The sequence below is a fragment of the Tympanuchus pallidicinctus genome, unplaced genomic scaffold (assembly GCF_026119805.1).
Source record: "Tympanuchus pallidicinctus isolate F22 unplaced genomic scaffold, pur_lepc_1.0 scaffold10, whole genome shotgun sequence".
Classification (NCBI taxonomy): Eukaryota; Metazoa; Chordata; class Aves; order Galliformes; family Phasianidae; genus Tympanuchus; species Tympanuchus pallidicinctus.
This window is the reverse complement of record NW_026294619.1, coordinates 6,224,205-6,236,582: the sequence shown is the minus strand read 5'-3', so window position 1 is coordinate 6,236,582 and position 12,378 is coordinate 6,224,205. Positions and strand designations below refer to the sequence as shown.

The following is a 12,378-nucleotide window of genomic DNA, read 5'->3' as shown; positions in this document are numbered from 1 at the left end:
TGCTTGCTTTGATCTGTCCATTGCTGAAATCTAAGAGTTCATACAACTGTCTAAATTCTCTTCTTTGGTCCCTAGAGACTTCTGTGTTCTGCTCTAATCCTTGTAATAGCCCTCTGCGGGGTTAAGTGAGATAAAGAACAAGGCATAGTCTAAACCCTCAAATCATGGATTCAGAACCTTTGCTAGTTCCCTTGTTCCTCAGGCCCTGTATTGCCTAAGATTACAGATACTGAACAAAAGAAGCAACTGTTTGGCAAATAGCAGGATGGCAAGTTACTACTAGCATAAGCACTCATCCTCTAACTATGAACTTCAGTGAGCACTTCTCTGCTGCTTTGGGTTGATCCATCTGATACTGTAGTCAGTCTGTGGTGCCTCTCCCTGGGCTGATGTGGCTGGATAAAACTCGTGCAATTACGTAATTGATGTCGCTTAGTTTACCATACATTGATCTGTGCTTCTACCCGTTCTAAAATCATAGATTTGCTTGTGTTGAATTTTCTAATGTATTTCACCTCTTAAAGAAATGAACCAGACTGCCATCAAACTGTCTTGTTCTCTCCTTGTGGCACTCCATAGCAGCAGCTTGTGTTTTCAACTTGACCTACCTTTCTTCCAGCAAAAACAATTGAGAATGGAAATGGTGAACTGTAGATGTGGAGAGTTAATCTTTGTATTTTAGTTAGCTTACTGATGTGATCCGAAATCGTGGCGTTGGCATAGAATTGAAGGCACTGGAAGGTACTTGCAGCTGCTAAGGACATTGTGTGTAACAAGTGTCAAATGCCTTCTGGAACTTGCTATCTCTGCATCAGTTCCTGCATTTGTTCCCGAGAACAAAATTATGCCATTCTGACCGAATTGTCCTTTTCTCCTGAGGAGTTTTTATTTGCATGGCCTTATTTACATTGGCTTTTTCTCCTCTTCACCCTACTTTTACCCCGTTCCTGTCCCCACCAAACCAATTAAGGGAAAAAAGCATGTGCTGTCAAATACTAGCATTCCAAATGATCACAGACTCTTGCCTGTTCTTGAACTAGTTTGAAACTGCACTGAAAAGGATGCATTGTCTGTAATTTTTTTGTAAATGACGTATCACCTGTAAACTGAAAAAAAAAATAAATATTACCTTCAAGTATCATTCTCTGACATGAATAAGAGCAGGTTTTGATGGAAGTGTTCTCTGCACTTATTTGGGTTGCTCCGCATCTAGGAAGAATTAATAATAACTGACTGCCTCTCATCTCTCACCTGAGCCTTGAAGAAAAGATGAGGAGACATGGAATGAAGGAACCTTATCTCTGATTGCTACCATCCCCTGCAGAGGTATGATCTGGAGGGCTGAAGCTTGCAGGGAGATAGAGCTGGGAATCTGAGTAGCTGACACCCTCTTCATACACGTGTGCAGTTAGATTCTGCTCAGGCTCCTCCAGGGAAAGGGAATTCATTTCTTTATTGGCTGATGTGTGAGGGTTTGTTTTAGGCCAGGTATACATGTGAACTTGCCTTGAAATGTTTTTTTTTGTTGTTTTTTTTGTTTTGTTTTTTTAAAGAGGGGTTGAGGGCTACTGTTGAAACAATTATTGCTGCTATTTAAAGAAAAAAACACAGTGAAGTCATGTAGGAAGTTAGTAATGAAGGTCTGGATAAACACTGTGTATGGTAGAACCTATGGGAAGTTGGTTCTTTGCATAGTTGTGATGCATCTTAATTCTGATCACATAATTCCTGCTGTTTGTGTTAAGATGCAGAGGTTAGTTTGCCAAAATGGAGATTAAAAGCTGTGCCTTGATTTAGTAGGATCTACTTTGACAGCTATTTCAGAGCTGTTACTGGCTAGTTTTATATGTTTAACAGAATATTAGTGCACATGCAAAAAGTGGATACTTTAAAGTGCCTGTCTCCTGCTAACACAGAATTGAGTACTGGCTGCTTTAGCTACCTCGCTGAGAACCAGTTGTGTACATTTTGTTTGCAAAACGCTCTCAAGTTCAGTCCATTGGTATCATTTCTGAGTGACTGAGTAAATGTTCCTGGAGATTCCCAATGCAGCCTCCTAGGACAAGGTACTTACAACTCCACCTGACAAATAGGGCTGAGCTCACATCACCTCTTCAGCTTCATTCACCAAAGTGGGCCACTACACATTTTCACTTGTTCTGTCCATTTGAAATTCCAGGGGAATTTCCATCCATGCCACAGATTTTGTTTTATTGCCTGTTTCAGACTGGATCTTACATCACCGCACTGAAGTGGTTAGCTGTTGAGAGACCTGCATTTCTTTTATCCTCCAAAGATGAGTGTTCCATTTTGCTGTATATTAGTATAGTGTAGGGGTGGTAGGAAAGATGTGGTAGTTCAGAAGGATATATAATAGCTGGTGTGGTTTAGAAGTCAGACCCCTGTGATGGCCTTTCAGTAGTGTTGATTGTTATGTATGTGACAGGCACCAATTTAATGCAGTAAATCTGACTCAATGTTAATTTTTCTATATTTATTTTTCAACAAATAAATTTTCATTTCACCTTACGCTCCATGGCGTGTTTCTTAAGAGTTCCATTACGGTGTGTAGACCAAAGTGCTGAGAAAGCACAGGCACAGAAGGCTGCTGGAATAGATAATGCCACTGAATGGAACGATGGACCTGCCTTTTAGGGGAAAGACTTCTTAGGGTTTAACTTAATGTAACCATTAATTCCCCTATAGGTGGCTGGGGCCTCTGAACAACGCAGCTGACTAACCCCAGAGAAGTCAAAGGAACATCAGAAAAAGAGGATAGCTGAGGGAGAAGGATGGCTGAACAAGGAACAGGTAAGATGGTTTGGGGCACAAGTAGCTAGATAGAACAAGACAAAAGCTTTCAGCTGTCCTCTTCTGTAATCTGAAATCTCCTTTTGCCTGTCAATCATCCTTTGTGTTGGGGTAAACTAAAAGCACAGAGGTAAAGCATGAATAGTCATATATGCTTCTTTTTGCTTCCCACTTAAAACATTTGCCATCAGCAAATACTTTGCTTTTTCATTAGAAATGGAACCACTAAGGTGCCCTCCTGAGAAAAAATCTCTTACAAAGTGCAAGACTGCCTTTAAGTTCTTCAAAGCCATCTTTAACCAGTTTGCTGGTCTCTTAAGCAAGAGCAATTCAATGGGGAACATATCCACACAGCTGGAGGGAGCTGGCCTTTGGTAGCAGTAATGCTTGTAGATGTTTAGTGATACAGATATCTGCATTCTGTGACACTGTGGACAGAAAGGCAACCAATTTTCCAACTGTTTTGACTGACCCCTCAGCCTTTTCAATAGAACACAGCAAGAAAGCGAAACTAAAACCAATTCAGACATTACACTCAGGAAGCAGTGATAGAGCAAGGGTGTGGTGACAAGTGAGCTTCTTTGACAGAACAGTAACATCACTTCAGCAATAAGCAGGAATTGTATTAAGGATTTAATACAGATTTTCCAGCCAGGATCTGTTAACAGATTCTTGCATAGTAACGATTCTGTTTGACTGCTAATCACGTTGTCTTTAAGTAGTTCCGAGTGGAATTTGGCCTATTTTGCTTAGTGTATTAAACTTTAAGCTTGCCTGGTTTGAAGTTGGGAGTTTAAGAAACTCAGAGTCATTTAGGTACTGATGTGGAAGTCATACCTGTAGAGCCCCTGATAATTCAGAGGAAAGTTCATAATACTAAAGCTGACTTCAGAGGATTTCCAGAGAGAACATAATTCCCACCTCTCTACATCCTAAAACAAAACCTCAGAAACTTAAGAGCAAAACAAACAAAAGTATCTAAATGCAGTAATGACTAAAAAGATTAACTGCTACTTAGTTGATTTCACCTCCAGCTTCATCCTAGCTGTTTAATACTGTAAATTAAAGTTGTACTTCAGTCAATTTTAGAATTATACCAGTAAGTCATTTTGCCCCTAATCAATTATCACGGTAGCCTGTGGAGCAACCAGTAAGGGAATCCTGAAGATGGAAGCAGCAGCTACTGTGCTACTAGATCCTTTCCTGTTCACCCAGCTTCACTTTTTCATCTCTATGCCGTAGAGATCATGACGCTTCTGGCTTAAAATGGGAATTTGTTGACGGATGTCTGCAAGTTTCTTCAAATCTGAAGGAGAAAGAAAGAGCTATTAGAACAGTGGTCAAAAAGGACTTGCTGATGCAAGGCAGGAAGAGTGCTGCTTTCATGGTGATTGAGTGTAGGGCACAGCAACTGGGCAACCAGGAAAGAAGCCTCAGCTTTGTTCTTTCCTAAGGTGGTAGCTTCCTCATAGGTAAAGAAGCAGGAATAGTCCAGTCCTGCTGCTGCTTGTTCTTTCCTCTAGTAAAGTTTGAGAAGGGATGGCAACCCTGCTTCAGCTGGAACTGGGTGAATAAGGCCAGACAGAAAAAAAACCAAACCAACAACCTGTGTCTTTAGTCTTATGCAGGACAAAAAGCTTTGCTTACCGATATCTGAGTAGATAACTGTTTCCTCAGCCCCAGCTTTGGCTATGACTTCACCCCTGCAACACGAAGCACATTTGTTCACAGCATTAACACAATCTCAAGGCATCAGATCAGCTGCTGCTGTTTGTATAAAAGGGAGTTCCTACCCTTGATGTCCACAGCTGTAGACACAGGGCTGTCCTAAAAACAGCATCATAATTCTTAACTGTGTGATAGAAATAGCTTCTATGCTTTACATGTGGCGCATTTCAAGTGTGGCATATAGACATACTTAATATAAGCACATTTCCAAAGATCAAAAATAAGAGCACTTATGAGAACTAGTATGTGAATGTGGAATATACCTCAAGGGGAAGGAAGCAATTTCACCAGGAAGAGCCATCGACAGCAAAGATTGGCACTTTCTCCTTTTAGATCCCATCAGCTTTTAATAGGAGCATACATTTACACGCTTATGTGCCCCATTAGGTGCTGTTGCATTCAACATAAACTTTCTTTGCAATTATCTAGAAGAGTAATATCAGTGGAATGATTTATTTGGAAGAAAGGTAACTGTCAGAAAACTTTGTTTACCCAATTACCCATGTGCGAGGGGAAGAGTAATTGCTGCTTAAGTGAAGTGAGGTCTCATCTAGTTGAAGACATCCTTGTTCTTTCTTAGGTCAAACTGATGTTCTTTGAGCAAATTAAATGCTTTTATATAAAGTTAAGATGGCTTTGTTCTACACAATTACCCCCACACATAGTACATACAGCAAGTTGAAAAGGGCAGCAGCTTAATTCGTGCTTAATACTGCTAAACTGGCTATTGTGCTTCCTACTGGAATGTGTGCTGTTAAACCAGTTTTAGTTTAAAGCTGGTTGGCTGAAAAACAAAAAGAAAAGGATGATTTTTTTCTTTTTAAGAGTAATTGGAAATGTGGGACTGAAGTGAGACTCAAATAAAACATTCAATAATTTTGTTGGTTTTTTTTCCTGAACTCACCATGGATTTACTACGGTGCTGTGTCCCCAGGCAATGTAGGATGCTTTTTCATCTCTAGCAGGAGATACAGTAGCTACGTAGACTTGATTATCCACAGCTCTGTGTTCACAAAAAGACAGGGGAAAGGAGGGAAGAAAATGAGTAGTCTTTTCCCCTCCCCTCCTTTTATCTATGCCACCAATTAACCAAGCAGAGGAGTCAGAATTCCTGCAGAAGGATGGGCTGTCCAGCCTCCTGTAGGCTTTTCAAAATCATAAAGGACACAAAGTTTAGAGGCAGAAGTGGAAGGAGTCTTTGCTGCCTGCCCCAGAGTTAGTGGACAGAAAGAATTACATGTTAGTTTAGCATGCAGCACAACTGATGGAGGCAGACCAGGTGATTAATACTGCCTATTTGGGAGACTCAGGATGTATTTCTGTCTGCATTTAAAGCAGTTCTGACATCATTGTTCCTGTCTGTTGGCCATTCTGTGTAGAAATTTCTTTGTGAACAGTGCTTGCAAAGCCATGGGGAAAAGGTCTTTGTGAGGGCACAGCTGCAGTGGGAAGGAGTGAAGGATAAGCAGTTTCTGCTTCTCTCCCTCCCAGCACAGTCATTTTGTCCCATGAAAGACCTGAGGAGCTGTGAAGTTCTGACAGCACAGGGCTCCTGCAACAGAAACAGTTTGTTTCACACCCAAACTCCCTGCTCAGTTACTTTGTTCTTACCGGCCCCTTTGTAGCAGTTCCCAATGAGCTGGTCCCGTTGTCATATTAAAAGCCCCTGGATATATCAGCAGCTGGCAACCTTTGTTAAAACAAAAGTAGAACCCAGCCATCATTAAGGAGAAGAGGGTTTAACCTACGGTGACTGCACATAGAAGCTTGAGCTCAGCTTTGTTGGTTTGTTTGTTTGTTTGTTTTGTTTTTTCCCCTGACTTTTGCCAGGAAACAAACAGAGCCCATCGGTGCATCACACAGATGATTACACCAACAAAGTGCCACAATACATTGCAATTGTGTGGGGCCACATACATCTCCATGTAGCAGAAAATGACTGTTACTTTACTCAAGGAGAGTAGATATTCATTTCAATAGCAAAATCCTGTCCATAAGCTGCAGCTTGTGTTAATGGACAAGGAACACAGGGAATTCTTGTTACATTACATGCAGCCCCTTTAGTTCAGGCCTTAGGGCTAAGCATGACCCAGCCTTACCTTTCTGTCCGTAGATTTGAGCCAGCTCAGCAAATCTGATGTCATAGCAGATGCCCAGGCCCACTTTACAGTACGCTGTTCTCAAAACACCAGAAATAACAGCTGTATTACTGTCACATGCACAGAAAGGAGGTATTTGTCTCTGATTAGCTGCAAGCTTTTCAGTGGTAAAGAAAGCACTCCTTGTGCTCCATGGACCAAAGCTACAGTGGCATGCTTTCTTAGAGGAGAGAGTCAGTGCGAGTCAAGACTCTTAGGAGATCTAAGCTAAGGGTCCGTGTTGATTTCTGAAGATGGGATATGGGGGTAGCAGGCTTGTTTGGATCTGATGTAGTTGATTCAAGGATGTTGGGATAGGATTTACAGTTGATGGCCTTCATTACAATACCATCCTCACATGAAACAATGTGCCGAAGGCTTGTCTTCTACTCACGAGTATCAAACATGGAGAAACTATCCCCTGGACTCAGTGTTTCAGACTCCTTGAACTGTATCTTCCCAGGAACATTAATGTCAAACAAATGAATCTGTAATTACAATATTATTAATAACAATAACAATTTATCCACTTGGTGTTGGAGCCTTTTCCTATGTGACACGTATGCTAGTCACTGTAATCTGGATTATTCTTTTAGCAAGATCCCAACTAAATATTGCTGAAGGTTACAAGAGCTTCTAAAGACGATTTAAAGCAGTTTTCTTCTTTACAGAAACATACATGTCTGAAGTTATTTGGGGAAACAGCAACAAAAAAACAGCTGAGCACACAAAACCTGTAACTTCAGTGTTCTGCTTATCAAATGTCATTTTTCTCAACACTGCAAATACTGGCCACCTGGATGAGAAACATAACAACGATTCTCTACCATCTTACCTTTCTGTGCTTTGCCACTATAGCACCATCAGGACCAAAGACAGCACAAGTATTATACAGCTTTCCATCATCCTCTTCTGGAATGGATCCTTTAGAAAGTAGAGAACAAAGGTTTACCCACCCCATTGTATTCTACAGAGTTTTGATTCAGTTGCACCAGTAGACATTGCCCATTCAGCCCTCAATAGAAGGAGTCACTAGGCATAAACTACCTCCAACAAGATAGATGCTGCACTCCTTTGCAACTTCTGAGAGCTTCTGTGTCGATTCTCCAGGGATCTTCTCTGCATATTCCTTGAAGTTTTGGGTTCCATACGGAGAATTAAAGCATTCCTAGAATGATAGAAGAATTAAGTTCAAATCTCAAAACCCTGGAATTCTTTTGCTGATCATCACAGCACATTTTCTTCATTTTTAAAAGTCATGTAGCACTTTTAAAGATTGCTTTTTTTTTTTTTTTTTTTTTGCTAAGGGCAATCCCTTAAGACACCATTTCCCCACAGCTGAACTGTACCTTTTGTCCTGGAGGAATCTCATCCATTTAAAATTTGTTGTCCCTCAGACTGAGGCATGTAATCTTTAGATGCTAATATTAACAGTGCTCTGTGTGGTACTCGAGAGGCCCACAGCAGTCACTTTCACTTGGCCTTATGTTTCCCAGCTCCAGGAGGATGCGAGACACACCTCCCTCTGCAACCTCTGTCTCCTTCTAAGGGAGTTACAGCTGAAGGCCACAGATGGGATTATCTAATAGCAGGGGCGATAGAATTGAACCAAAATTAGATGGAAATTGCCTTGGCTGCATATATATGACACTGGGCCAGCAGAGCTGGCCAATCCATAGCACACAATTTGCAGGTCCAAGGAGGGAAGCAAGTCTCTGCAGACTGTCAGATCTGCTCCCTGGGCTTTTGAAATCTGGACAGCACTTCAAGGAAATGAAAGCACTGCCAGCTGCCCCCACCTTCATCTTGCTGCTTTTGCAAGGCAGTGCGAGTGACTGAAACCACAGACTCAGGAGAACAGGTGAAGATCTGCATGAGCTGCAGCAGCTCATGGGGCTGTGCTAGAACAGAACTGCAGATTGCACAAATCATCTCTTCCCCTGCTCTCCAGATTGGGAAGAATGCAGGGACAGACCTTTGAATGGCTTTCAATCGCATTCCAGATTAAAATGGATTCTGCTGTTATTATTCCTTTATCCATAAGTGTTACAAAGCATTTTTCTTCCACATTTTTCTAGGTTCAGAAATCAAAAACACATGAAGACCAACACCACAAAAGAAATGGTCAATAAATTGTGAAAAGCTGTAGGCTGTATGCTTGGTGCATATTACTTCTATATGTAGTGTGACTTCAAAAACAAGGTGGAGGTGAGAATATTTCACCTCTTGGCGTTAGTACAAAGTTTACCTTCCCAAACAGAAAGTGCTTTTGTTTGAGAGGTTTTACTCTATGAACAGAAATTACTATTTGTTTGTACACACGACAAAAGTAGCAAATAATAGATAACTAGGAGGCCCAGACAGAGCAATCAAAGGTCATTTTTGCAATAAAAGAGCTGTGTTAGCACAAAAAAGAAGGGGAGGTTGCTTAATGTTTTGCCTGTGAGAGCGGGAGGGAGAAACATTCTTTGTGTAAAGCATTCAGACCAAAAGTTCACCCAGAAAAGAACTTTGCCCTCCTAAGTCAGATGCTGCAGGGCACAGTACTGTGTACCTCCAGGTATGCTGGGAAGATCACCTCACTGATACAGAGAAACAGATATGAAGTTCAAAAAGGAAATCAAAAGCGATCAAAAATGCTGTCATTGAGTTTCCACACAAGAATGTTTTCCCTTCTGTAGCCTCCTACAGCATCCAGAATGGCCTGGGATGAAAAGGACCACAATGACCATCTGGCTTCAACCTCCCTGCTGTGTGCAGGGTCGCCAACCAGCAGCCCAGGCTGCCCAGAGCCACATCCAGCCTGGCCTTGAATGCCTCCAGGGATGGGGCATCCACAGCCTCCTTGGGCAACCTGTTCAGTGCGTCACCACCTCTGTGTGAAAAACTTCCTCCTGATATCTAACCTAAACCTCCCAGTCTCAGTTAAATTATCCAAGTATATCCAGTGAGAAACAGGAATAGATAATGCATGGTTAACAGTAAACAGAGGTTTGCCAAGAGTGTGAGATACAGGCATTTTGAATCACAATGCAAAATTGTGTTAAAAACACTTATTTAATTATGTAAATGATGATCTTTACTCACGGGCAGAGCCACAACTTTTGCTCCTTTGGCTGATGCTTCCCTTATCAGCCCACAGGCTCGCTGAAGGTTATCTGACTTAACAGCAGATACATGAAGCTGAATCAGTGCCAGGCGGAAATCTATTGGCAGAAAAGAAGAAATTACCCAGCAGAATTCCCCCAGGTAAAACTTCATAACTTTAATTCATGAATGAGTGTGTAGCGGAATAAATCTGCCCGCACGTGGACGTAGCACAAACCACTTCCAATGGCTCTGCAGTGGCTGCATGATTCTGGAAATGGCCTCCTAGTGCAGGGAGGACCGCAACGATCACCTGGTTTCAACCTCCCTACTACATGCAGGGTCGCCAAGCACCAGACCGGGCCGCCCAGAGCCACATCCAGCCTGGCCTTGAATGCGTGTAGCATTCCATTTCCAGCAGCAGGTGGTAGGGCAGGTTGTAGGACAGCACCCGCGGCCAGGTGTAGCCAACCGGGAACAAAGCGCTGCAGGCCCGCGGCAGCTCTGCGCTCATCTCCGTGACGGAGCCGGTGCCAGCCTTGCCGAGCCGCCCTTTACAGCAGCCATTAGTGGGTCACACCCGCAGCGCCCCGGCCCGCCCGAGCAGCGCCGCGTGGCCAGGAAGCGCCCTTCCAATCGACCCGCCGCGCCGGCGCCGCCACTCACTGGCCATGGCTCCGCGCGCCGCCTGCATCTCCGCGCTCCGCCCCGGCCGGGCGCATGCGCCCAGAGCAGCGCAAGGGCTGCTGGGAAATGTAGTCCCAGAGTGTGCCTACGGCTCAGGGCGGAGCAGCAGCGCACGAGTAGACAAGTGAGCAAGCGGAAGGGCTCCGCTCCGCTCCGCTCCTCTCTCTCAGCAGTGCAGCTCATTACAAGTAATCAGATTCTTCAAGATATCGCTGTATAGTTCACCTGCACATGACATAATTCCTAATTCTCCCCTAATTCTGTTTTCTGTTTTATTTCTCCTGTTCGCACTCTCATGGCTAAGAAACGTGCTGTATGTTCTCAACATTTTGTCAGTGCAATATTAGCGTGTGATGCTGAGATGAGTGGAATTTACAGATACCTCCTCTGTGATCTGGTCATTTGTTATCTCGACCTTGTGGGAAAGCTGACCACAGTTCACCCAAAAGTATTTAATCCAATCAGTCAAAATTCCAGCATACTTACATTAACATGCTACTGACAGCAGCTCCCCGTGATCCACAATCAACCACCTCTTCTGCAAACGACAGGCTGACTTCCACTCATAGCTCCCATTTACAGCATGCCTCTAAGAAAACCTGTTAACTGATTCAATGAATCCCACGCTGTGCTGACAGAAGTTATGTTCAAATTGTACTGGTTTATTTACATCCGTCGTTTATAAACAGTAACACAAACATCTTTACATGAAAAAAATCTCATTGCTGAAGTAGGCACGGAGTCGGAGACTCTTCAGGATATTTTCAGAAGGGAGGAGGAAGAAGAAAACGTAATACAACAGCTGCTGGGCAAAACTATAAATACACGAGAGTTGGCCCAGGTGCAATTTCATGCAAATATCTTTAACCGTTCAAGTTCTAATGGTGTTTACTCAGATAGTAAGGAAAAAAAAAAAAGGAATTAGTTCCAGAATTAAGGTGCCCTAGCTTGATTCCTAGTAAAATAACTTAGAATAACTGGCTTTTATAAAGGTCAGTTTATTTTTTCTCCCGACGATGTACCAGTTCACAGGTTTTGACTCAACCAGAAAACTTCACACAGCAAAACTAACCCCTAACTTTTTGACTTCACAATTTTTGGTAATTTCCACAAAGTTGTCTACAAAGGTACTTTGCCTCAGCCACAAGGACATTCCTGTACTGGGCTTCCTAGAAGGGATCCATTCCTGTACCACACAGAAAGCCAGAAATGCACTATTACACAGCTGCCTTCTCTCAAACATTCACTAGCTTACAGTTATTAAAGGAGTATAAATAAATGTTGAACCAATGAAGGTGGCATTTATTGCAAGCATTTATTGCAAGTGCAAGCCACAGCACAGGAAATCTCTTCACTTTATTTGTATGCATTAATTTTCTAGCCACACCTTCAATCTTCAACACTCCTTTAGTCAACATAAACTCAATTCTGTGCTGAACTGAAGGCTTTTAAAAGCCTAACTCATATTTTAGACATTTTACTTGACAGGAGCCAGATTGCTGGTTTTCCACTGCCATACACATTTCAATGCGTGCACTCACCCTCCCACGAGAAGCAATTTCAACCTATCAAATGTAAAATTTAGCATAATTAATGAAATCACAACCCTGTAGGAAAGGTTTATTGCGCATGGTTCGTTTTGGTATTTAAAGATACCCTTATGTTCCATTCCAATTATTTAATGTAAATTTAATTTCGTAGGACTGCTAAAATGTTAATTTTCCAAATTATTGGCATTTCTTCCCCTTCATCTGCACTTGCCCATTTCTAACTGAAAGGAAGCACTATTCCTAAGATTTTATCTGCTCTGCTTACAAAGCTAAGTTTTTAATAGTTCAATTTATTACCCAATGGGCAAAAATCAAATTTATAGACTGTAGGCTATGGAGATATTTTGCTTTCAAATATCAGTCATTTCAAATATCAG

The 12,378-nt window shown here is 42.3% G+C and overlaps 1 protein-coding gene across 3 annotated transcripts; it reads right to left on the bottom strand.

The window, feature by feature from the left end:
• Positions 1–3,431: 3,431 nt before the first annotated feature.
• NIT2 (nitrilase family member 2) lies at positions 3,432–10,541 on the bottom strand. 3 transcript variants are annotated; one of them, XM_052665484.1, is made up of 10 exons: positions 10,431–10,541; positions 9,765–9,883; positions 7,725–7,845; positions 7,513–7,601; positions 7,072–7,165; positions 6,639–6,713; positions 6,151–6,229; positions 5,444–5,542; positions 4,459–4,514; positions 3,432–4,117 (listed from the first exon to the last, which is right to left on the bottom strand). In XM_052665484.1, exons 1-10 carry the CDS (start codon positions 10,456–10,458, stop codon positions 4,029–4,031), a joined length of 849 nt encoding a protein of 282 aa, XP_052521444.1. In that variant the 5' UTR covers positions 10,459–10,541; the 3' UTR covers positions 3,432–4,028. The 3 variants fall into 3 exon arrangements, with proteins under 3 accessions (XP_052521444.1, XP_052521431.1, XP_052521438.1); XM_052665471.1 differs by lacking the exon at positions 10,431–10,541 and adding an exon at positions 10,003–10,209; XM_052665478.1 differs by lacking the exon at positions 10,431–10,541 and adding an exon at positions 10,006–10,209.
• Between the last annotated feature and the right edge of the window lie 1,837 nt (positions 10,542–12,378).

Excerpts from the sequence above, each read along its gene's own strand:
- NIT2 (XM_052665471.1), bottom strand. The coding sequence starts at position 10,171 with ATGCTACACGCATTCAAGGCCAGGCTGGATGTGGCTCTGGGCGGCCCG. Across the intron at positions 7,602-7,724 it reads CAGCATCTATCTTGTTGGAG|GATCCATTCCAGAAGAGGAT; the intron begins GTAGTTTATGCC and ends TACTTTCTAAAG. Across the intron at positions 4,515-5,443 it reads AGCACCGTAGTAAATCCATG|GGGTGAAGTCATAGCCAAAG; the intron begins GTGAGTTCAGGA and ends TTCGTGTTGCAG.